We start from the raw sequence: 24,044 nt of genomic DNA, 5'->3' as shown, positions 1-24,044 counted from the left end.
CTGTGATGGAAGGTCGGAGGGAGGATCGCATCCACCTGAAAAACAGGTGACTGGAAGCACTTTACGCCAGAGCACTGGGGACATCAAAGGGCCTTTGAACCCAGTGATCCTCCTGGACTCAGGTCAGCACCAGCCGTGGCTTCCCCAGACCCAAGGAAGATGGAGTAACCCACCAAGGCAGGCCTGGCCATTGCTCCTACTGTCCCTTTTCAAAGAGTGGATACAATGGAGATCACTCAGCCATGAAGAAGAATGAAACACTGACACATGCTACAACGTGGATGAACCTCGAAAATGTTACACTGAGTGAAAGAAGCCAGACACAAAAGGCCACATATTTATGATCCCATCTACATGAAGTGTCCGGAACAGGCAAATCCAAGGAGACAGAAAGCAGATTAGTGGTTGCCAGGGGCTGGAGGAAGGGGGATGGGGAGTGGCTGCTCTCGGGGACAGCGTTTCCTTTTGGGGTGATGAAATGTTCTGGAAATTGATAGAGGCGACAGTTGCACGACATAGCGAACATGTCAAATGCCACTGAATCATACGTTAAAATGGTGAATTTTATGTTATATGAATTTTAGCACAATTCAAACAGAAATGCAGAGCGGGCTGTACATATCTGGAACGTTCCCCGTCAGGTCCCACGACATCCACCCCTCGGATTCCTTCCCCTCTATCTTGCAGTGGGCAGACAGGAGCCCAGCCATTCTAGAGCCGATCCTATCAGCTCTGGCCTCTGGGGTGGCCCCAGGGGTACCTGAGCTCCATCTCCCAGGGCCTCACCCCAGCCCCTGATCCAGCAGCAGGATATGGGACTGGCTTGAAGTCAGACCTGAGCCCCGTCCCTACGGAACAGGCCCTCTTAGGTGGAATTTCTCAAGCAAATGTGGGAGGTGCCTCCAGAATGTTTCATCCAGCCACTTGTCTTGAACATTACCAGTTCCATCCATGAATATTCGAAGTGGAACATTCATTATGCTAATTGGCAAAACCCTCCCCCAAGGTTGAGTGACAATAAAATTGGCCAGAGCGGGTTTGCAGTGGTTGCTCCCGTGGAGTGTATCCTGGATCAAGCAGTTTAAGCTTAAGCCCTGACGTGGTAGTTTATACCAGGGATCTGCAAACTGTTTCTGTAGTTTCTGTAAAAGGCCACATTAATTAGCATTTCCAGATTTTAGTGCCACGCAGTCTCTGTCACTACTTAGCTCACAGCTACTCACTCTGTATCGTAGAGCAAAAGCAATACGTAAACAAACGAGTGGGGTCGTTTGCCAGTAAAACTTTATTTGCAAAAACAGACAGTGGGAGAGAAGCATCAAATATACCCAGATTGAAGGACATCTTACAATATACTCAACCTGTCCTCCTTAAAACTGTCAAGATCTCAAAAAACGAGTCCGAGAAACCTGGCGTGGAGCCGTCAAGGAGATGTGAGGACCAAATGTAACGTGGGATCCTGGGACAGAAAAGGGACATTAGGCAGGGAAATGAGGACATCCGAATGAAATGCTAACTTAGTTTAATAATAATATATCAGTCAATATTTGTTCGTTGTGACAAATGTGCCACCATAATATTAACAGTAGGGGAAACTGAGTGTGGGGTACTTGGGAGTTCTCTGTAATATTCTTAGAAGTTTCTTGTAAATGTAAAACGGTGCTAAAATTTAAAAGTTATTAAAGAAAAGAAAGGTATCAAGCCAGATTTGGCCTGTGGGGCATAGTCTGTGGACCCCCCCGCCAACACACACACACACACACACACACACACACACACACACACACACACACACACACACACTTAGACAAAATCCCACCACATCCATGAGATGCAAATCTCAGGTGAGGTCCTGGCAAACTGAACTTTGACCCCACGCACCTCTGCCCTCTCCTACTTCTCCATTTCAGTCGGCTGAGCCATCACCACTGGTCTTTGGTGCTTTCCTCTATCGCCTGTATACTCGCTAATACCATATCCTGTTGTCTCTTCCTCTGAAATATTTCCTGCCACTGCCCGGGCTCCAGCTGGTGGCCCCGCTGGTGTGTACAGGTGACAGTGTCCAGCAGCCAGGGTGGTGTCCACGGTACTGGCTTCCCAGCTGAGCCTGCATCAAAGCACAACCTCTTGTCAGGACTGGGGCCAAGCCACTGAGCCCAGTTTCCTAGATAATCCCTTGCTTCTCGGGGCTATGAGGAATCACAGCTGAGAGGTGGCTCTGGGCAATGATTTTTCTTCCTGCGCCTGTTCCTTCATCATCACGGGGGCCTGATTTCTTCTCCCTCTCCCCTCCACCTTACAGTGCCTGGCTGAACAAGGCTACCGAGTGGCAGTCAGGATGTGAATTGGACCCATCTGGGGTTGGGGTACTGGTGGGGAGTGGCTGATCTCGGTGAAACCCTGGAATATGAAAGTTTCCCGTCTCTTGGGGCTAAGCGTGAGGAAAGCCGTCTAATTAAACTAAGTACACTGAGCATGAAGCTGTTCGCTCTGTCCCACTGTAGACTATCAAGACCCCTACTCCAGGTGTTCAAGAAAGAGGGAGGGGTGTAAGTAGACATCCTCTTGCTTTATTTCTCCCTAGAGATACTTCATTCTCATAATAAACCCTAGGGCAATAGTTCTCACCCTTCCAGGAATCAGAATAGCCTGAGGCTCTGGTTTAGGAATTTTGACTCCTTAGCCTTTCCAGAAATTCTGCAAGTCTGGGTTGAGGCCCAAGTCTGTATCTTTTTTATGTTTTTGTTGTTGTTGCTGTTTTTGCGGTACGGGGGGCCTCTCACTGCTGCGGCCTCTCCCGTTGCGGAGCACAGGCTCCGGATGCGCAGGCTCAGTGGCCATGGCTCACGGGCCCAGGCGCTCCGCGGCATGTGGGATCTTCCCAGACCGGAGCACGAACCCGCGTCCCCTGCATTGGCAGGCGGACTCTCAACCACTGCACCACCAGGGAAGCTCCCAAGTCTGTATCTTTAACAAATCCCCACAGCTCATACTTGGATTCTCAACCTTTTCTCTCTCTCACTGTAACCTACCAGAGCAGCAAGGTAGTGGTGACTCATGGTGGGGGGCGGGGGAATCTTGACAATTCTGACTCTCCTTCCCCACTGTTGTAATCAGGGGAGCCCCAGGATGACAGGTTTGCTCACCCCAGGTATGGAGGGTGGGCCCAAGGGGAGCCTGGGGCCCCAAGGGGCATCCCTCTCCCCAAGAGTTTGGAGAGAGGCTACAGCACCTGTAGGGAGGGTGGAGGGAGCTCTGGAGACCACAGACTGTCCCTCCAGCCCACCCCTGGAAGCTCAACTTTCCTCACGTATGCCAATGCTTAGTTTTGCTGCATGGAAAGTATCAGAAGTCCTTGCTGTTCTCGTCATCAGCACCATGCATGCAGTTTGGGATTTGTGCAGGGAAACAAACATCCTAAAATGAAACCTTCCATAATGAGCCGCCACTTACGGAACAAGCCCTCCACTCACACTCCCCACTTGGCTCAGCCTAAGTATGGCTCCTTCCAGTCCGCCAGGCCTAGTGGGTCCTCTCTCCCAGATGCATCCCACCACACAAATGCAAACCAAATCAGTTGCAAAGTGAGGTTGAAAAATCTTGCAAAAGGTGCGTGATTTCAGGAAGTCATCAAAAGTGACCTGGAGAATTGCTCTGACTTATAGTTACTCAGCCACACTCACAAGCAGCAGATGGGGGAGAGAGCGAGTGATGGAAGCCTGAATTTCAGAAGGGGACGAGTCCATCGTGTTGCTAAATCTAAACAGGTTCATTCTGCCTAAACGGAGAGAATTTTCAGCTTGACTCACAAAGCAAAGTTCAACTCCATGCTTTATGAACAAGACACAACTAAACCAAAGTAGTTCAGGAAGCTAAAAGTAAAGGGACAGGCACAGATGTATCAGACAGGATAGAACACAGCTGCAATTGTGACGTGTAAAAGGTAGAGCTCAGGCCTCTGAACGTCGCATGATGAAGATTCATCATAATGCCAAAATCCTCAATGTACCCTCAAGGTATAATAGTTGTCAACATCTATGCATCATAAAACACAGCAGCTGCTCTTACAAAGCAGAAATTATAAAAAATACTGGGAGAAATAGTTACAAACACATAACATAAGGCTCGTTGAGTGGACAGCAAATAAACAGGGATGTAAGATGCCCAAACCACACATTTAGGCAGATCTTGTGGCCGTGTTGCAAACCCTTCACTCCAATATGAGAATAAGTCTTAAGTATTCGTGGAATGTTCACAAAACTCATCCCTGTATCAGGTCACAGAGGAAGCATCTAGAATTTCCAAAATGGGAAATATTAGTCAGTGCTCTTAACAATGCAATAAAACTAGAAATTAATTTTTTTAAAGCCCTTCCATATGGAAAAAAATTTTTTTAAAGAAAAACTAGCCTTCTGTTAAGTCTTGGATGAGGGGAAGTTAAAAACCAAAATTGTGGATTTTCTGGAAATCAGTGACCAAAACTGTGTATTATCAGAATCCATGAGATGTGTTTAAAGCAGTAATGAGAGGACAATTCATAGCCGTAAACACATTATATCCATAAATATGAGCAAATGAAAGTAAGTGAATTAATTTCCCAACTCTAAAACCTGAGAAAAAGAACCAAGTAAACCCCAAAGAGAATGACTTGGGTATCAAATGGATAAGATGAGCCCTCAGGGATCTTGATGAATCCCTCAAATATTTTTGGTACAGTAAGAACCAAGCAAGACCCTCCCCCATCAAAGCTTAATTTGTTCTTTATTCTTTCTGTGATCTACACGTGGTTTCATTTATAACCTAAACCAAAATTCAGTGAAGTATGAGATACAATAACTTGTTTCATACTGGATTTCTTTTTTCTTTTTTTTTCTAAGATTTGATCACCCCACCTCCCTGCCACTCACTCCACGACACAGTTTACCATGAAACTTCAGCCCCTGGTAGGAATCTGTCCGTTTCAAAGGGCCTTGTTCTGGCCCCAGGAGCCCTTGTTTTCAGCATTTCTGTCCATCTGTGGCTGACAGTCAGTGCCCTTCCGGATAAGAGTAACAGAGCCTGTTACAAACTGGGGGCACGGAGATGGGGTGAGTCTTATGTACTGTCAGCACTCAGCTCTCTCTACGTGCCTCCATCCGCCCGTCTGTCTGTCCATCCAGCCTGCCAGGTGTCCCAAGCCCCGTGGGCAACAGGAAGAGAACAGAACCCAGGCTAAGGCTGGATGTCAGCCAGGTCCTGGAAAGTTTCCACTTCCTCATCTGTGATTTGGGGAGCCATGAGGTTGGGGGTGATTCCTCCACTTCCTGCCCGGCATCCACAGGCCCACAGAGCCTGCAGCTATCACCTACGTGGGTTGGCAGGGGGTCGGGGGTCCCATCTTCCTCCCCACAGCCACCGCCTCTCACCACCATCATCGCCACCCGCTTCCCACCATCATCCTTGTCCTCACCCTCCCTGAATCCACCTCCCTCCATCTGTTCTCTGCACAGCATCTCTGTGGAAATCACATCAGCCGTGCTTCTCCCTTCCCCACCTCCCACCCCCTCCACTCCCAGCCCCCAGGGAGCTTTTCTGTCTCTCCACACAGCCCCTCTAAGCCTGTGACTCCACTGGCCCATTTTGTCCTCCATGCTTCCTGGTCCTGCTTCTCTGTGTCCCTACAGTGCTTTGGGGGGAGACCAGTCAGCCCAGGCAACACTCACACCCTGTCATGCTCACCTTGCATGTCTGAGTGTTGAAGTCTTCTCCCGGCCCCAGCACTGCCCTGGCCCCCTTTGGGAGAAGGGGACGTTTAACCGAGAGCCTCTAGAACAGTGGCTGGCACACCTACCCTGTAAAGGACCCAAGGGTCAGTATTGTCAGCTCTGCTGAACCAGTCTTCACCACCACGACTCAGCTCTGCCATAGTCCAAAAGCAGACACAGACCGTTCGTAAACAGACATGGCTGTGCGCCAACAGAACTTTATTCATGGTGGCTGCACGTTGAATCTCATATCACTTTCATGTGTTGTGACATATTCTTTTGATTTTTTTTTTCAAGCGTTTAAAAATGTGACAACCATTCTTAGCTCACAGACCACACAGAAACAAGTGGCTGGCCGTAATTTGCTGACCCCGGTAGAGGTCAATGTCTAAGCCTGCCACCCACCCCGCATTCCCCCCATCCTGGGCATCACGTAGGTGTCCTCCCCATGGCCACGTCCATTCATGTACGGGTCGTCTGTGGCTGCTTCACGCTCCCACAGCAGAGTCGAGATGTTGCAGCAGAGCCCCAAATATTTATTAGCTGGCCCTTCATGGAACAAGTTGGCCCGCCCCTGGTTCACACAGATGGTCCCGTTTCGTCCTCAAACAACCTGAGAAGACAGGGGTTTACCCCTTCGTTTTACAGGAGAGGAACTTGAAACTCAAGAGCAGTGAACTAATTTGTCCGAATCCCCTGCCGATGCAGAGCTGTTCTCCTGGTCTTCTCACCAGGAAGTAGCCCTCCACCCACACACACCTGGGGGTTATTTTCCTGGCATTTCCACACAGGAGAGCCCCAGCCTGACTGGATGCCCCTGGGGATGTTTGCTCAGCAGACACAGCAGAGCAGATCTCCAGGGCGCCTCGGGCCATGGGACGCCTCCCAGCTCTCCTCCTGCGGGTCCGGCAGTCGCCTGTGTCCCCAAATGGACACGATCTGGGCATGGGCTGAGCGCCGTTTCACGTAGAAAGGTACGCCTGGAACTTGGAGAGCACTTGGGAAAATAAAATAGCATGAGTTCCAGCGGTGGGGCTGCCGTGCCAGGGCTGGTTCCCAGTCACCCTCGGGTGTTGCCTTTCTGCACCCACACCCAGGGCTGGAACAAGAGGGCTCCTGCAGGCCAGTGAGCGGGAGACAGTCTCCCTTTCAGCCCCATTTTTAGGCTTCACAGTGGCCTAATATTTGCTAGTGTTCTCTTACCATTCACAGCCCCTCCTGGCAACAGTGGTCACTCCTCTCTGGCCTTGGCTGGACACAAGAGATTCGGAAGTCCTGTATGGCATGGCTTGTGGTCCCGGGTTGGGGAACAGAGGCTCCACCCAGATGTGGCATCGCAGGGGGAGGGGCAGTGTCAAGGTCATGAGGGGCAGTGGGCAGCCTCCAGGGTGTCGGGAGGTGGTGACATCTGAGCCATGGCCAAGGTAGACGTGGAGGGGGCGTCCCTGTCGGAGCACCACCAGGGAGGGGGCTCTCTGAAGCTAGAACGGTGCCAGACACAACGGCAGCCAACCAATACATTGTTGTCAAGTGAATGAATGAAGCACCACACACTTGGGAAGGGAGGTCCCTGCGGCTAGATCAGAAAAACAGAAGGCCAGCCCCACAACCAAGACGAAACCACCTCAGCAAGTGAGGACGGCTGCAGGTGTATCTGAGGGCAAAGGAGTTATCCCAGTTCAGGCCACCTCCGCCTGGCTGGAAGGACCACCACCATGCAAGGTGAGGCTGAGGGACTTATCTCCAGGGAAACCCCTTCTCTGGGGTCAACTGTCAACACAGGAGATAGCAAGCACGTTTGCCTTGGTGAGCTCATTCAATGGGGCTTTTCAGTTTTGAAATCGGAAAGCAAAACACTGTTTGCCTAATGCAGTCCGTCTCAAGGCTTGTCCGGTTTTCATGTGGGATGCACAAGAGACCAGGTGTGAACTCAAGGCTCGGGAATCCACCTGCCGGGCTGCTGGGGCAGGCAGACACCCCGAAAAGTCTCAGGCCTGCTCACCTGGCTCCCAGCTCTGAGAACCAGCCTGGACCAGGGACTGAGCGGCTACGGGCATGGTGTGGGTTGGGGGTTGGGGCAGACTTCGGGGAGGTCAGTTGACCTCTCTGTGCCTCAGTTTCCTCATCGGAAATGAGGAAGGCAGGTCTGTCCCTTAGAGGAATTCGAGCAAAGGAAAGAGTCACAAGCCCGCAGCACTCCTGGCGTGGGGCTGGTGTACACCACAGGTCATTCTTTGATGTTATATCGCCGTTCTTCCTAAAATACTTACTGCGCATTCCAACAGAGAGAAGAGCCATCCTGTTTAGATAGAAAATGTGCCGTCTGGAAATTTCTGGCTATGTAGGCTGCTCAACCCTGGATATCTTTTTTTTTTCGGCGGGGGGGGGGGTCTGTTGGGTCTTAGTTGCAGCGCACAGAATCTTTCGTTGTGGTGCACAGACAGTCTCTTCGCTTCATTGAGGTGCACGGGCTTCTCTCTCGTTCTGGCGCGCAGGCTTAGTTGCCCCGCGGCACGTGGGATCTTAGTTCCCCGACCAGGGATTGAACCGGTGTCGCCTGCATTGGAAGGGGGATTCTTAACCACTGGACCACCAGGGAAGTCCCCAACCCTGGATGTCTTTGATTTAAAAAAGCTTTTTCAGTCTCCCCAAAGGAGAACCTCAAAGACAGAGGCAGTTAGAAGACAGCCAGACATCCCCTGGCTCTTGACATCCTTGTCAGGGTGCGGAGGGGCCACCTGGAGGGGGATCTGAGAAGGTCAGGGTACAGCTGCTTCGTTCATTTTACCTAGAAACCATGCTTGGGGGTGGGGTTGAATTAATGGGTCATCTCTTTATGGTTTTTTCCTTTCGTTAGGTAAACTTTTAGCATGGTTCTATCTTTTTTTCCAAGTGTACAGCTTATGTGAGAAACATGTCTTTTATATTATAAAAGGGAAAAAAAGCATTTCAAAGAAAGTAGAGGCCTTTCTCGAATAGCGTTTTGCCAGAGCCGTGGATCGTCTGACGTGATGGGAAGACAGCGTGAGCGTGTGGCCACGCCTGCGCCAGTGCCAGATCATATCGCATCACTGCTGGCACCCAGGTCCCGCTTCATCCCTTCCATCCATCCCCAACCCCACATGATCCACTGGGCACACCAGCCACCCTTGTGCTTGGAGGCAGTGCACGGCCCCGGGAACAGCTACACAATAGCTCCCCTGGCTTCGGGTGCCAGGCCAGCGTTTCCTCCTCCTCTAAGGGACGTATAATAGCACCAACCGGATATTTTTAGATCAGCTTTGAAAAGTCACAGTGTGTTGAGACCGCATACCAGACGCATGAGGTCACTAGGCCCTGCGCTGGTAATCGCAGAACCAGAGAGATGGTGGGCCCTCACATCCCGAAGACATTCCCTCTTATCCCCAGGACGCCAGGCCTGGTTGTTTCCTTAGAAATCGCCACAGAGACTTGTCCCGAGTTCAGAAGGGACCACTATGGCTCTTCCGGATGCAAGTGTGCCTTTCTGGGCTGTCTCTGCGGAGGCCCTGAACACAGGCACTGCAGGGACTTAGGACTTGCCCCTGGAGGGAGCCCACTCGGTGTCGGGCACCCCTCTGCCATCTGTTTGAAGTTAGGACATGCAGGACTTGGCATGCTCGCTCGTGGGAGCTCATTTGACCACAAAGCAGGTCTGTCCTCAGCTCAGACACCACCCTGCAGGGTCTGGAAGGAAAGGAGGAGACAGATCTGCTGTCTGCTTTTCTCAGAGCTGTGGCTTTACCCCATGGGCTTTACCCCTTTAAAAGCTGAACTCAGAGGGAACAGGAGGTTAAACCTGGAAAGACAGTTTTCTTCGCCAGGGAGCCCATCAACGCCTGGAGTGCGTGTGGGGACCCTCATGACAGGAGGGAGCCCCAGACAACCCGACCCTGCAAACCCCTTTTACCTCCATCTGTACACAGCAGTGATTCTCAACTTGGGCAATTCAGCTCTCTCTGGGGATGTTCTGCGTTGTCCCAGATGCTACCTACGGGCATCTGGTGGGTGGAGACCAGGGATGCTGCTCAACACCCTACAGTGCACAGAACAACGGCCCCACCCCAGAGAAGGATCCCCCCCCGCCAAGTGTCAGCAGTGCTGAGGTCAGGAGAACAGGGCAGACCGTGGCCTGGCCCCCAGCAGCTGGCCTATAGCTCGGTCACACGCATCAGGATGCTGTGAAGAAGAGGAGGGGGTGTGGTCTCTGTGGCTGCTGTCTGACTCCAGAAAGCACCTTCTCAAGCTCGGTTCTGCTCCACCAGGCCAGGTGGAGACCCCCCCTCAAAGGGCTCCCACAACCCCACCCTGAAGGTACCCCCTTTGCAGTCAGGGCCGGGTTGCCTCTCTGGGGCCGCCTCCTCCTCTGTCACTCCCCTGCTTGGCAACTTGGCAGTTGGTTCAGGTTTTACAGCGAGACCCGTTTCTGGGGTCTGGAGCCCCAGGGGCAGCCGGGCAGGAAGTCACTCATCCTGTGACCTGATCAGCCAAGAGCGTGACAGGCGCATGGGCCCAACCGGGGGGCCTCAGCCCTGATCGCAAGCTCTGCTGAATGGAACCATTTTCCGAGGAAGAACCCCAGGCCTTCCAGCAGATGCTTTTTTATGGGGCTTCTGCCTTCAGGCGGTCGCACCAGAAGCTCTGATCAATGAGGGACCTGCATCCATCCCCCCTGCAGAATGAGGATTTCAAGAAAATCCCGGCTCCTCTAGGTGTCTCCCTGTTCCTGGCTCCCCTGAGAGCCTGGCCACCTCTCTGCACCCTGCCCTTGTCCCCCGCCCCCCACACACACATCCAGACCTTGGCAGTGGCCTTCCCACCTCCTTCCAGCTGCCGTCTTCCTCCCTCCAACCTCCTCTGCCCAGCTCAGCCTCCTCAAACGGGAACAGTGTGAGCCTGACACCTTTTTCGTTTCTGCCAAGCTTCCCTTTTCGCGTGTAACTTCGGGGTGTCACCCCCCGCCATGCCATCTCTGCCTCTTCCCTTCCTCTGCCCGGCCTCACCACCACCTCTTATACTGGCCTCTCACTCCCCCAAAACAGGGAACCCCTCTCCCCAGGTACCTTTTCTGCCCTGAGTGCGCCCCAAGGCTCCACCACACCCTCTCCCTGGCTGTTCTCCCTGTCTGGGTACCATGTGGAAAGGGGGTACCCCAGGAACCTTCGTGGGGGACAGAGGGTGTTCCCTGTTGTAATCTGGGTGGTGGTCACGTGGGAGACCCCACGGGGACTTGACCAAGCCACAGGCTCTGAGCACTATGCAGCCTTTCCTCTATATACTGGGAATGAAGCCCTGATTCTTACCACAGTGTGGTTGAACCCCGAAAACATCAGGCTGAGGGAAAGAAGCCGGATGCAAAAGGTCACCTAGTGTATGCCCTCACTTAGGTGAAATGTCCAGAACGGGCAAATCCAGAGACGGAAAGCAGATTCGTGGTTACCGGGGGCTGAGGGAGGGAGTTGGGGAGTGACGGCTCATGGGGACGGGTCTCCTCTGGGGGTGACGGAAATGTTCCGGAACTAGATAGAGGGGATGGTTGCACAACACAGTGAATGTACTCAATGTCACTGAAGTGTTCACTTTTAAAAACTTAGTTTTATGTTATGCTAGTTTTACCCCAATTTTTTAAAAAAAAATTTGCAGTGAACCAGCTTGTCATCCCATGGAATTGCAGGACCCCTCCAGCCTGGGACCTGTCCCCACGTCAGCTCCCTCACACTGCAGGTGTCCAGCCTGGAGCCCGTATCAACCCAGGGCCTAGCAAACTCCTTCTGGAAGTAAATATTCTGGATAATAAATATTTTTGGCTTTGCAGGCCAGATGGTCTCGGTCACAGCTACCCTGCCATCGCGGCAGAAAAGCAGTCGTGGACAACCAGTAAATGAACGGTCCTGACTGTGTGCCAACACACTTCATTTATGGATGCTGACGTGGGAATAGGATTTTTACATGGCAGGGAATATTACTCATCTTGGGGTTTTTTGGGTTTTGGGGGGTGTTTTTTTTGAAACCATTTACAAATGTAAAATGTACTCTTGGCTGACAGGCAATATACAAAAACATGCAGTTGACTGGATTTGGCCCACAGGCCGGAGTTTGCTACGTGAACAGTTATTACTGAAAAAGAATTCTGACGATTGGCATTTCTAATGTCCAGGACTTAAAACTTGAACCCCTCCCACACCCCCAAACACAGAGATAAAGAGTAAGCCTGTGGGATGCGCTGGGGCTACCTACCTTTCTGTTCTCCAGGTCTCTCCTGGAGTCTCTGCGTGACTTCCAGGGAGCCCCCAGGCTCCAGGCCGAGGCCTGTAGAAACTTCATCCTCACAACCTGAAAACCTCCTTTTGTTTTCCTCCCAGGCTTTCGGGAATGCTAAAACGGCTCACAACAACAATTCCAGCCGATTTGGGAAATTTATCCAGGTCAACTACCTGGAGAGCGGCATCGTGAGAGGGTGAGTCTGTAGCCACCCAGGCTGTGCACTCAGCCCTCGGTCTGAGGTCCTGAGCTTCCCTGCGGCGGGGTGCCAGGACTGAGCCAGCAGAGAGCTGGGTGCTAAAATCGTGGGCCGGCAGGCATTTGTGAATCGTACAGGGAAGCAAGTGTGACTTTCAGTCGTTGATGTGAAAGTCTGAGCGGTGGGTCGAGGTGGGAGTGTGGGTGGGGGAGGGGCGGCACCTTTGTAACCAACCCTACCTTCCCCAGGGCAGCCCCGTGGGCCCAGGCACCCACGGAGTAAGCATAATGAGCTAGAGGTCCTAGCATGATAGAGTTTGCCAAGAACAGGCAAGGGCACGCCACAGGTGCCCTGGTCTTGATGTTTCTAATTCAGTGGGTCTAAGGATGCCACAGGGAGAGTTGATGTGGACTCTGGCATTTGCCAAACATGCCCCTTTAGCTAGAAGGAGATGTGATGCTGGGTAGCAAAGTGAGGCAGTTGTCCAGGAAAGTACTCAAAGGTGGTGGGTGGGTGAGAGGGAGGGTATGTAGATTGATGGGTGGATTCATGGGTGGGTGGGTGGATGGATGGATGGGTGGAAAAATGGATAGATTGATGGATGGATGGGTGGGTAGATTCATGGATGGATGGATGGATGGATGGGTAGATTCATGGATGGGTGGATGGATGAATAGATTCATGGATGGATGGATGGACTCACTGGTGGATGGGTAGATTCATGAGAGGCTGGTGGGTAGATTGATGGATTTGGATGGACACATGGATGAATAGGTGGATGAGTCCATAGGTGGTAACTGGATTGTGAAGTTGACTGCCTGGTGGAAGTTTAAACAGGTCTACATTTTGTGCCAGAAATGTGAGTTCCTTAGGTGAGGGCACAGTTAAATTCAGCTAAATGTGTAATGTTGAAATTGTGTTCCCCAAAAAAAAGAAAGAAATTGTGTCCATTTGCACTCTGTGCAATGGTTATACTAATGAAAATATCTGGCACCTTTATGCAATGAGTTAATGTTACAAGGAATTATCTATTTTGTCATAATGTCATTTCAGAATTGAATACTATAGGATTTATTTTTCTTTAAAAAAATTATATTCTGGGTAGTTTCAAGTAGTTAAAAAAATATAATTGTGATTTAATACTGCATAGGGTTTGGGATATTTTTCTAACAGGCAAAGGTCTTATGAGCCAATAAAACTATTTCACAGTGGGGAAAAAAAAAGGCTTTTCAGCACAGTCCATTGCCTGGTGGCTCGAAGGAACCCACCCCCTCCACATTCTGATGTGAGGGTCTGCAGTGGCAGTGGGATTTGCGAAGGCTCCAGGTGATGTTCTGAGCCTCAGGATAAGAAGCCTTAAATGTTAGACGTGGGGAGACCCGAGCAACAGGCCCCTGGAGGCCGTGAGAAGGCGCCGGTGTTTCAGGAAGGGAGACGTCCTCCAGGACTTCAAAGTATCCAGGTTCTTCTGTCCATCTAAACCTAACTGACGATCATTTCAGTTGGTGGTGCCTGTTCAAGACGAGGACAGAAATGTTATTTTCCCAAATCCTTCAGCCTCTGGCTTCTTTCCTTTTTCCCACTGCCCAGGCCCTGATGGGCAGTAGTGCAGGAGAGAGACCCTCAATAAACGCAGCATCTGCTCTGGCCCCTTAGCCCTCAGGGACACTTGGAAGTGGGCCTCAGACCCCCCATGGGCTGTCCAGTGGTCCCTTCCCGACTACTGCTGGGCCCAGCTTGGCATCTGCATGGGCGGAGCCACCCACCTGTCCCCACCTGCCCTGCAGGTTTCAGCCCTTTCTCCACAAAGACCCTCACTCATTTTACTTTATTTTATTCTATTCTAGTCTACTCTAATCTACTCTGTGCTGTGCTGCGTGGCTTGCTGGATCTTAGTTCCCTGACCAGGGATTGAACCCGGGCCCCGGCAGTGAAAGCGCTGAGTCCTGACCACTGGACCGCCAGGGAGTTCCCCCTCACTCCTTATTTTAAATCTGCTTTTCTCCCATGGGTCCATATTTTGCACAGTTGTATCTGCCACATTGCAGAGCCTCTGACCAGCGGAAAAAGCCCAGCGTATCTTACTGGGTAGAGGACACAGAAACAGTTTCTTTAGTTCCAGTGTCTCCTTGGGAGCAGAGACACCAAGAGGCTGCACATGTTCTCCTGGGTCCCAGGCTGGCTCTGCAGGCCAGCAGCCAGAGCCTTGGCTGCCAGTGGGCACCGCTCCCCGCCTTCTCCCAGATCGCTCCTTCCTGCGTTCTCAATTTCACGTCCTGTGGCTGCTGAAACAAAGTACCACAAACCGATTGGCTCAAAACAATAGTTTATTCTCTTACAGTTCTGGAGGTCAGAAGTCCAAGATCAAGGTGTGGGCAGGGCCACGCTCCCTCCAGAGACTCTAGGGGTGGATCCCTCCTGGCCTCTTCCAGCTTCTGGGGGCTCCAGGCATCCTTGGCTTGTGGCCGCATCACCCCAATCTCTGCCTCTGTCTTCACGTGGTCTTCTCCCCTGAGTCTCTCTGTGATCTTCTCTTCTGTCTTTTGGGACACTTGTCCTTGGATTTAGGGCCCATCTGGACCATGGAGGAAGATCTGATCTCCAGATCCTTCACTGAATTACACCTGCAAAGACCTTTTTTCACAGTCACAGTCACATGTTCCAGGTAGACATGTCTTCTGGGGCCACCATTCGATCCAGCACACCAGCAGGGCTGGCCCTCAGCTGAGTGGCCAGCCTGTCCCACCTCAGCTCCTGTCAGGCTCAGCTCCTGTGGCCCTGGGTGGCTGGATCTCATAGGCCAGCTTCAGAGTCCTATCTATGGCCTCAGATTCAGGAAAGGAAGTCCTGCCTCGGCCCTTGACTGTGGCCTGCCCACACTCCGAGGAGGGAGGTACACTTCCTGTCCAGGGAGCAGCTGCCGCCAGCTCACGAGGAGCAGGCCCAGACCCGGTTCTGCTTTTGGGCAGGTGACACTTCTCGATGCCACTTCCCGCTGCGGCCAAGGGTCAGGGGCAGTCCAAGTCTTCCCCCAGTTCCCCAATTTGCAAGGCCTCGTCTTCCTGTGGGCTCAAGGGCTCAGTGCCAGCGGGATCCCTGGCTCCCTCAAGACCCCCGTAGGGGCCTAGGCTCCCAGAATGATCAGCAAAGGGAAGAGGTGATGGCCAGTCAAATGACAGCTCGGTGCCCCTGAGAGGTCGCTGTCCTCCCCCATATGCCGACACAGTACAGGGAATCGGCTACAGACTGAGATGAAAATGTGAGTCTAGGAGCAGACGCAGCCTCCTCCCCCAGGAAAACAAACTGCTGAGAACTACAAGTTACTGGCCAGTGGAAGGAATGGAAGAAAATACGGGTTTGAAAGAAGAGACAGCACAGTCTGAGCCCTTGGAAACCCACCCATGCAGGTTGTATGTGTGCATGTGTCTGTGCAAGGCTGCAGACAGAAGACTGCCGTCCTGTGAGAGAGGCTGGCAGCATCCGGCAGGTCCTGGACCAGGGGCCCGACCCTGCCACCCCTCGGGCACCAGCTTCCTCTTCAGTGTAACAAGATGGGTTCAGATGAGGATGACCTGCAGACCTGTACAGCTCACACACGTGGTGATAGTGGATCCCATGAGAGGCAGGGCCACTGCCAGCCTCAGGTCCCTGCCAGGCCACCTCCCTGCTGTGGGGTCCCAAGCAACGTGTGGCCTCTCCCAATTTTTAGCACCTCATCCAGTCCATCGGTGGGAGCCACAGTGCCCATACCTGGGGACATTTAAATCCAGGTCATTGAATCCCTGCAAAACAGTGCCTAGAACCTCGTAGTAGATCTCCAAGGAATGTTTGATGTCTCTGTTAGCATTGAGGATGTGGCCGCAGACATGCCTTATTCCTACCCCAGAGCCCACATAGCCTCATGGACCCAGGTCCTTCAGATGGCCATCAGCTGATAAACAGATAAGCAAAATGTGGTGTGTCTGTACATGCAGACTATTATTCAGCCATAAAAAAGAATGAAGTTCTGATACACGCTACAATGTGGCTGAATCTCAGAATCATTGGGTTGAGTGAAAGTAAGCAGATACAATATTCGGTTAACCCTTGAATAATGCAGGGGTTAGTCGAAAATCCAAAGATTCCTTAGAGTTGGTCCTCTGTTTCTGAGGTTCCTCCAAATCCATGGTTCCTGCGTATCTGGTTCCACATCCATGGATTGAACCAACCTCAGATCACGTAGGACTGTAGCATTTACTATGGAAAAAATCCACGTATAAGCAGACCCACAGTTCAAACCTGTGTTATTCAAGGGTCAGCTGTACTGTACATACTAAATGAGTCTATTTATTTATTTATTTATTTATTTATTTTGGCTGTGCCGGTTCTTTGTTGCGCATGCGGGCTTCTCTAGTTGCAGTGCATGGGCTCAGTAGTTGTGGTGCGAGGGCTTAGTTGCGGTATGTGGGATCTTAGTTCCCTGACCAGGTATCGGACCTGGGCCCCCTGCATTAGGAGCACGGAGTCCTAACCACTGGACCACCAGGGAAATCCCCTATTTTTAAATTCTAGAAAATCCAAACTAACCTTTAGGGGATGGTCAGTGGCTGCTTGGGGATGGGTGGCAGGAGAAATGACAAAGGTCCCACAGAGACTTCTCAGGGTGATGGATGTGTTCACTATCTCGGTCATGGTGGTGGACTCACAGGGATTTGCATGTGTCACAACTCATCCAGTCACACACTGTAAGTCTGTTGTGCATCAATTATGCCTAATAAAGCTATTTTTGAAAATTACGTGAAAGGACCCAGTCAAAACTCATCCCGTTGCGTGCTTTGAGTATGTACAGTTTATCGTGTATCAGTCATCAATAAAGTTGTTTCAAAAAGAATGGAAAAGTGAATCCATTATCTTGTATTTCGATTTTCAATTAGAGAAATACTTCATGGCTGGGGAGATGGTGGGAGCAGGGTTCAACCTTCCAGTGTTATTCGTGGGCACATGGGTCCAATCGTTTCAATTCCTGCCACCTGTGGGGCGTCCTGCGTGATGCCAGGTTGGGCTTCCATACAGCTGTCATCCCAAATCTGGTCTGGAGGGCAGAAGTAGCCAGCCCAGGTTCCTTATTTTTATAGATGGTAGTCGTAGGGCGAGGCACATTTATGATGATTGTATTTACCTTTAGAGTAAGATTTTCAACATTTAGGTTGCTTGTTTACCATACTCAAGGTGATTACCTTTAGGTCCCTGTGTTTACCGTGGGTCCAGGGATGTTAATCTGCAACTGGCTTTTCCATGGTAACAAATCACTCTTGTTCTTCAAGGAAACAGTATTAACATGTAACACTTGTCCTTCTTTTTCCTCTTGATGACAGAGCTGTTGTCGAAAAGTACCTGCTTGAAAAGTCTCGCCTGGTCTCTCAAGAGAAGGATGAGAGGTAGGGGGATATTTCCTTGGTGATCCATCACATCCACCTTCTTCCCTATGAAGGAAAGAAGCAGATGTCCTGAGATGGGGGAAATCTACAGGAGGCCATGGCGGATCTCCTGGGAGCGTGAGCTTTGCCACCTTCTTGTGCCTCCCCGGGGCTTTTACTGGAGTAGGTGCTCAGATGTCTGCCAGAATGTGGTTAGGTTAGAAGCATCTCTGATCCACCAGTGAGCAAGACATATGCCCACCACCTGAGGAATCTACTCGCTGGAGAAGCTCCTGGTTTGATTTTTGGGTTTGTTTTTTTGTTTGTTTGTTTTTTTCTTAAGACATTATAAGAATCGACTTATTGTCTCAAATTTGTACATAGTCGAGCTGCTGTTTCCTCCCTGGCCTGGTCTCCAAAGCAGTATTAATAGTGGTTTGAAGAGTAGCTGTCACTCGGCCTCCAAAAACAACTTTTTTCTCCTAATTTTGACCTACAGGAACTACCATGTGTTTTATTATTTGTTACTTGGCGTCAGCGAGGAAGAGCGTCAGGAATTTCAGCTCAAGCAACCTGAAGATTATTTCTACCTCAACCAGGTAAACAGCCCCGAGACCCAACCACAAATGCAGCCTCTGTTCCCCATGGGCTCTTTACGCACTGCTGGGAGGTCAGATGCCGTCCGCCTTGGCCCTCTCTAGCCCCCAAACCGACTCCAAGGAGGCCCAGAGGGAGGTGGCATAAAGGACCCCATTCATTCCCCACGTCCTGGGCCATACCCCATCAGTTCCAGCCAAAATCATCCTCGCACGCCACCCTCACCAGCCCAGAAGTACCCAGAGCACTGCCAACTTTGTTTTTCAGCATAACTTGAAGATTGAAGATGGGGAGGACCTCAAGCATGACTTTGAAAGACTCAAGCAGGCCATGGAGATGGTGGGCTTCCTCCCTGCCACCAAGAAGCAGTAAGTGGGCGGGCCCAGCCGCCCTGCCATCTCCCACACAGGCACCCCTGGGGCTTACCAGTCACTCTGAGATGTGACCCACCCCCTCGTAGGAGCCTCACTAAGAAGAGTAGCACAGTGACAGGGGATGCTCGTCATCAGCCATTGGGAGATGCCAATTAAAACCACAGGGCTTTTCAAAGGTCATTCATCATTTTAAAATCTTTTTTTTTTTTTTTTTTGGCTGCATCACTTGTCTTGTGGGATCTTAGTTCCCCAAGCAGGGATCAAATCCGGGCCCTCAGCAGTGAAAGCATGGAGTTCTAACCACTGGACCACCAGGGAATTCCTCCATCATTTAAAAATTTTAAGCCCCACATTAGCAGACTAATTAACAGATTCTGTTAATGAGCAGAAAACTACACTATCTCAGTAGATGAAGAAAGAAATCCAATAAAATAAAATTTACTCAGGTATATCTACCCAAAAAACAAAACACCACAGGGCTTTTGCCCAACAGTGTGGGTATACTTCACAGTATGGAGCCATATACTCGAAAACAGTCAAGAAAGCAAATTTTATATGATGTGTGTTTGACCACAATTAAAAATTGTTTTAATTCTTCAAAACCACACAGGGTGTTCTCCACACCTGCCCGGGTGACCAGGATACCCAGAGGGAACATCTCTGTCGAGCATGGTGCTAGGGGGACACGAACGGGGCCAACTGCTGTGGACAACCATTCGGCAGTTCCTACCGCGGATGTGTGAACACAACCAAATGCATACATTTGCTCACCCAGAGACACGCACGTGAAGGCACACAGCAGCCTTGTTTATAACAGCCCCCAAACCTGGAAACCCTCCCAAATGCCCACCAACCAGAGGTTAAATAAATAAACACATTGTGATATATCCCTGCAGGGGCCAGCAAACTTTCTGGAGAGGGACAGATAGTAAATATTCTCAGCTTCATGGGCCACGTGGTCTCTGTGGCATGTTCTTCTTTGCATTCTGTTTTCTTTCTTAACAACCCTTTAAAAATTGAAGAACCGTTCCTCCCCACCACCCCACCCAGCGGGATCTTAGTTCCCTGACCAGGGATTGAACCCGCGCCCTCGGCAGTGAAAGTGCAGACCACCAGGAATTCCCTTAAGAACCGTTCTTAGCTAAGGGGCTGTACAAAAATGAGACCCCAGTTTGTTGACTACCTGGACAACCCCACACACAGCAGTGGTTCTCACTGGGGCCCCAATTCCGCCCCCAGGGGACACTTGGCCTTGCCTGGAGACATTTTGGAGTGTCACACTGCAGGGGTGGGAGGGGGGCCGGGTAGGTAGAAGCCAGGTGCCGGCGCTGCGGAGGCTGAGAAGTGCTGGTCGGCAGCATTAAGAAGGGATGGTGCTATACACAGTAACACGCCTGGCTCCCCCATCTCACACCTTTTCAGTAAGAGGCCAGATGCAAGTACACGTGATTTCACTGAAGTCAGGTTCACAGATGGTATTAGATGTCAGGACAGTGGTTCCCTCTGGAACCTGGGGCTGGTTCCAGGGCCTGAAATGTTCTGTTCCTTGGTCTGAGTGCCATTTACAGGTATCTGTACATTTTGTGACACTTCATCAAAACTCTATACTTGGGGAATTGTGTGTTTTCTTTTTTTTTTTTTTTGTATGCATGTTATGCCTCCGTAAAAAGAAAAATTTTAAGCTCCCACCCAACACCACTACCACCAAAAAAAGAAAAATAGAGATATGTGCCTCCCAAGTCCTATTCCACAAAGAGTCCCCAGTGGAGGATTGGACATCTTTCGAATTTCGTGTGTTCTGACTGGAATTGCTGGTTTTACAAATTCAGCCTCGTTCACTGGAAACTTGGGCCGAGTTCACTGGAAACTATTGCTGTCTCACAACTGGGGAAGGTGCCCCGACCTAGGTTCCTTTTCTCCCCCAGGATCTTTTCCATCCTCTCGGCCATCCTGTACCTGGGCAACGTCACTTACAAGAAGAAAGCCACGGGCCGAGACGAAGGCTTGGAGGTTGGGCCTCCTGCGGCGCTGGACACGCTGTCACAGCTCCTGAAGGTACTGGCCCCTGTCCTCAGCCACAGCGGTCACCGAGGCCCAGAACTTCCTTCACTGACTGCGCTTTTGTAAACTGGGGCCTGTCTGCCTGCTTCCTCCCCCCACCATCTCTTCTGTGTCCCTTCCTCATTTCTTTTTCTTTTTTTTTTTTTAATTGAGGTATAATTAACATACGACATTAGGCTTCCCTGGTGGCGCAGTGGTTGAGAGTCCGCCTGCCAATGCAGGGGACACGGGTTCGTGCCCCAGTCCGGGAAGATCCCACATGCCACGGAGAGGCTGGGCCCGTGAGCCATGGCCGCTGAGCCTGCGCGTCTGGAGCCTGTGCTCCGCAACGGGAGAAGCCGCAACAGTGAGAGGCCCGCGTACCGCAAAAAAAAAACAAAAAAAACCATATGACATTATTTTAGTTTCAGGTATACAACATAATGATTCGGTATCTGTATATGTTGCAAAATGATCACCGCAGTAAGTCTAGTTACATTTGTCACCCTAGGTGGCTACAGGGTTTTCTTTTCTCTTGTGATGAGAACTTCTAAGGTCTACTCTCTTAGCAACTTTCAATTATGCAATACGGTAATGTCAGTCACAGTCGCCATGCTGTACACTACCTCCCCATGACTTATTTTATAACCGGAAGTTTGTGCCTTTTGACCACCTTCACACATTTTGCCCATCCTCCATCTCTGGCAGCCACCATTCTGTTCTCTGTATCTGTGAGCTTGAGGGTTGCTTTTCGTTTTTTAAAATTCCATATATAAGTGAGAGATTTTTTTCCATTATAGGTTATTAAAAGATATTGAGTATAGTTCCCCTTGCTATATGCTATACAGTTGGTTATCTATTTTATATATAGTAGTGTGTATACTTTATTTTTTTATATAAATTTTTTTTTTTTTTTTTGGCTGCGTTGGGTCTTCGTTGCTGCACACGGGCTTTTCTCTGGTTGCGGCGAGCAGGGGCTACTCTTCATTGCGGTGCACGGGCTTCTCATTGCGGTGGCTTCTCTTGTTGCGGAGCACGGGCTCTAGGCGCGTGGGCTTTAGTTGTGGCTTGTGGGCTCTAGAGCGCAGGCTCAGTAGTTGTGGTGCACGGGCTTAGTTGCTCTGCAGCATGTGGGCTTTTCCCAGACCAGGCCTCGAACCTGTGTCCCCTGCATTAGCGGGCGAATTCTTAACCACTGCACCACCAGGGAAGCCCCATAGTGTGTATACTTTAATCCCAAACACCTGATTTATCCCTTGCCCCACCCTTTCCTCTTTGGTAACCATAAGTTTGTTTTCTATGTCTGATTCTGTTTCTCTCTTGTAAATAAGTTTGTATCATTTTTTAAATTATTTAAAAAATTTTTTTATTTTTGGTTGCATTGGTTTTTAGTTGTGGCACGTGGGATCTTCATTGCTGCATGCAGGTTCTTCCTTGTGGCACATGGGCTTCTCTCTAGTGTGGCATGTGGGTTTTCTCTCTCTAGTTGTGGCGTGCGGGCTCAGTAGTTGTGGCTCACAGGCTTAGTTGCCCCATGGCATGTGGGATCTTAGCTCCCTGACCAGGGATCGAACCCGCGTCTCCTGCATTGGAAGGCAGATTCTTTACCACTGGACCACCAGGGAAGTGCCTGTATCCTTTCCTTTTAGATTCCACATATAAACGGTATCATATGATATTTATCTTTCTCTGTCTGACTTACTTCACTTAGAATGATAATCTCTAAGTCCATCCATGTTGCTGCAAATGGCATTATTGCATTCTTTTTTATGGCTGAGTAATATTCAATTGTGTATATGTGCCACATCTTCTTTATCCATTCATCTGTTGACGGACACTTGGATTGCTTCCATGTCTCGACTACTGTAAATAGTGCTGCTGTGAACATTGGCGTACAGGTATCTTTTTGACCCTTCCTCATTTCAGAAGGACTCCCTCTGGGGCTCTCCCACCTCAACCCCTCACTTGAAAGGCTCTTCAAAATTATCGTTTATATATGTATAGAAAACTGAATCACTTTGCTGTATACCTGAAACTAACATAATATTGTAAATCAACTATAATTTTTTTTTAATATCATCTTTTGATCAGCAGGGTCATCTTGTGATTGGACCATCCCCTCGTCCGCTTGTCCTCAACCCCAGGAGCGCTGGGCAGTGTCTGGTGTCGTTTGGGGGGTACTGCTGTCTTCTGGTGGATGGAGGCCAGGGATGCTGTTTGACGTAATGGAATGCACAAGGCAGTCCCCCTACAGCAAAGAATGACCCAGCCCCAAATACCTGTGGTGCTGAGGCTGTTTTCTAAGCATGCATTCCATCTGTGGCTCTTAAAGTGCCCCTGCGTCAGGGAGCCCCAGCTCCTGTTGTGCTCATGAGGATGAGTGAGCACGTCTGCTGGGAGACCGGGGCTGCTCTGCTACCCCAACACTTGACTTCTCATGGATGGGACTCGGCAGTCGGGGAGAGCCGGGCCCCTTGCCCAGCCCCTGCACCCAGGCCAGGAGCCCACTCCAACAGCGACAGCTTTAACACAGGTCACCAGGCAGCACCTGGGCCCGAGGCCCGCTGTGACACCCAGGCCTGTGTGACCACACTGTCAGGGCCATCGAGCAAGCCTGTGGGTGGTGATAATTTTGAGACACACCAGGCGTAGCACACACTGTGGATTGGCAGCCCTGAGGGTGGGCTTTGGGCCCACTTCCCGGCCCAGCTGCTGGGTGTCCTTCTCCCTCCCTCCCCACGCCTTGCCTCAGTGACACAAGGATCCAGTCCATGAGCTCTCCAACTTTCCTCCCCTTCTCTCTCTCTCTCTCTCTCTTTTTTTTTTAAAACAAATTAATTAATTAATTATTTTAATTGAAGCATAGTTGGTTTACAATGCTGTGTTAGTTTCTGGTGTATAGCAAAGTGATTCATATATACATGTGTGTTTGTGTGTGCATATGAATATATATTTAGATTCTTTTCCATTATAGGTTATTACAAGATATTGAATATAGTTCACTGTGCTATACAGTAGGACCTTGTTGTTTATCGATTTTATATAAAAATAGTAGTGTGTATCTGTTAATCCCAAGCTTCTAATTTATCCCTTCCCCCCACCCCTTGACCCTGAAACAGGTGAAGCGAGAAATCTTAGTGGAAGTTCTGACCAAAAGAAAAACAGTGACCTCCAACGACAAACTCATCCTTCCCTATAGTCTCAGCGAGGTGAGTGCTGCCCTGGGCTTCTGTGAGGTGCCAGGCCCGAAAATATGAATACACAGGGCAGAAGGGGAGTCTCCAGGGACAGCTGGCATGGGTAGTGTTTTTCCTGCCCCTAAAGTGACAGCAGAGAACCCTGGCGACACTCTGGTTTTCATGTGAGCTCAGGTGTGGCACAAAGCAGCCTATACAGCTCGTAAGGCCAGAGCCGG

The 24,044-nt window shown here is 50.4% G+C and overlaps 1 protein-coding gene across 11 annotated transcripts in view; it reads left to right on the top strand.

The window, feature by feature from the left end:
- MYO9B (myosin IXB) overlaps positions 1-24,044 on the top strand; it is an 89,442-nt gene that overhangs the window by 31,354 nt on the left and 34,044 nt on the right. For all 11 annotated transcript variants that reach the window (XM_032627892.1, XM_032627888.1, XM_032627883.1 and 8 more), the window contains exons 3-8: positions 12,125-12,219; positions 17,577-17,639; positions 18,118-18,217; positions 18,483-18,583; positions 20,515-20,644; positions 23,749-23,838. In XM_032627892.1, coding sequence (XP_032483783.1) covers positions 12,125-12,219; positions 17,577-17,639; positions 18,118-18,217; positions 18,483-18,583; positions 20,515-20,644; positions 23,749-23,838 — 579 coding nt within the window. The remainder of the gene's footprint in view (positions 1-12,124; positions 12,220-17,576; positions 17,640-18,117; positions 18,218-18,482; positions 18,584-20,514; positions 20,645-23,748; positions 23,839-24,044) is intronic.

The sequence above is a fragment of the Phocoena sinus genome, chromosome 3, assembly GCF_008692025.1.
Source record: "Phocoena sinus isolate mPhoSin1 chromosome 3, mPhoSin1.pri, whole genome shotgun sequence".
Lineage (NCBI taxonomy): Eukaryota > Metazoa > Chordata > Mammalia > Artiodactyla > Phocoenidae > Phocoena > Phocoena sinus.
This window is presented reverse-complemented; position numbering and strand designations above follow the sequence as displayed.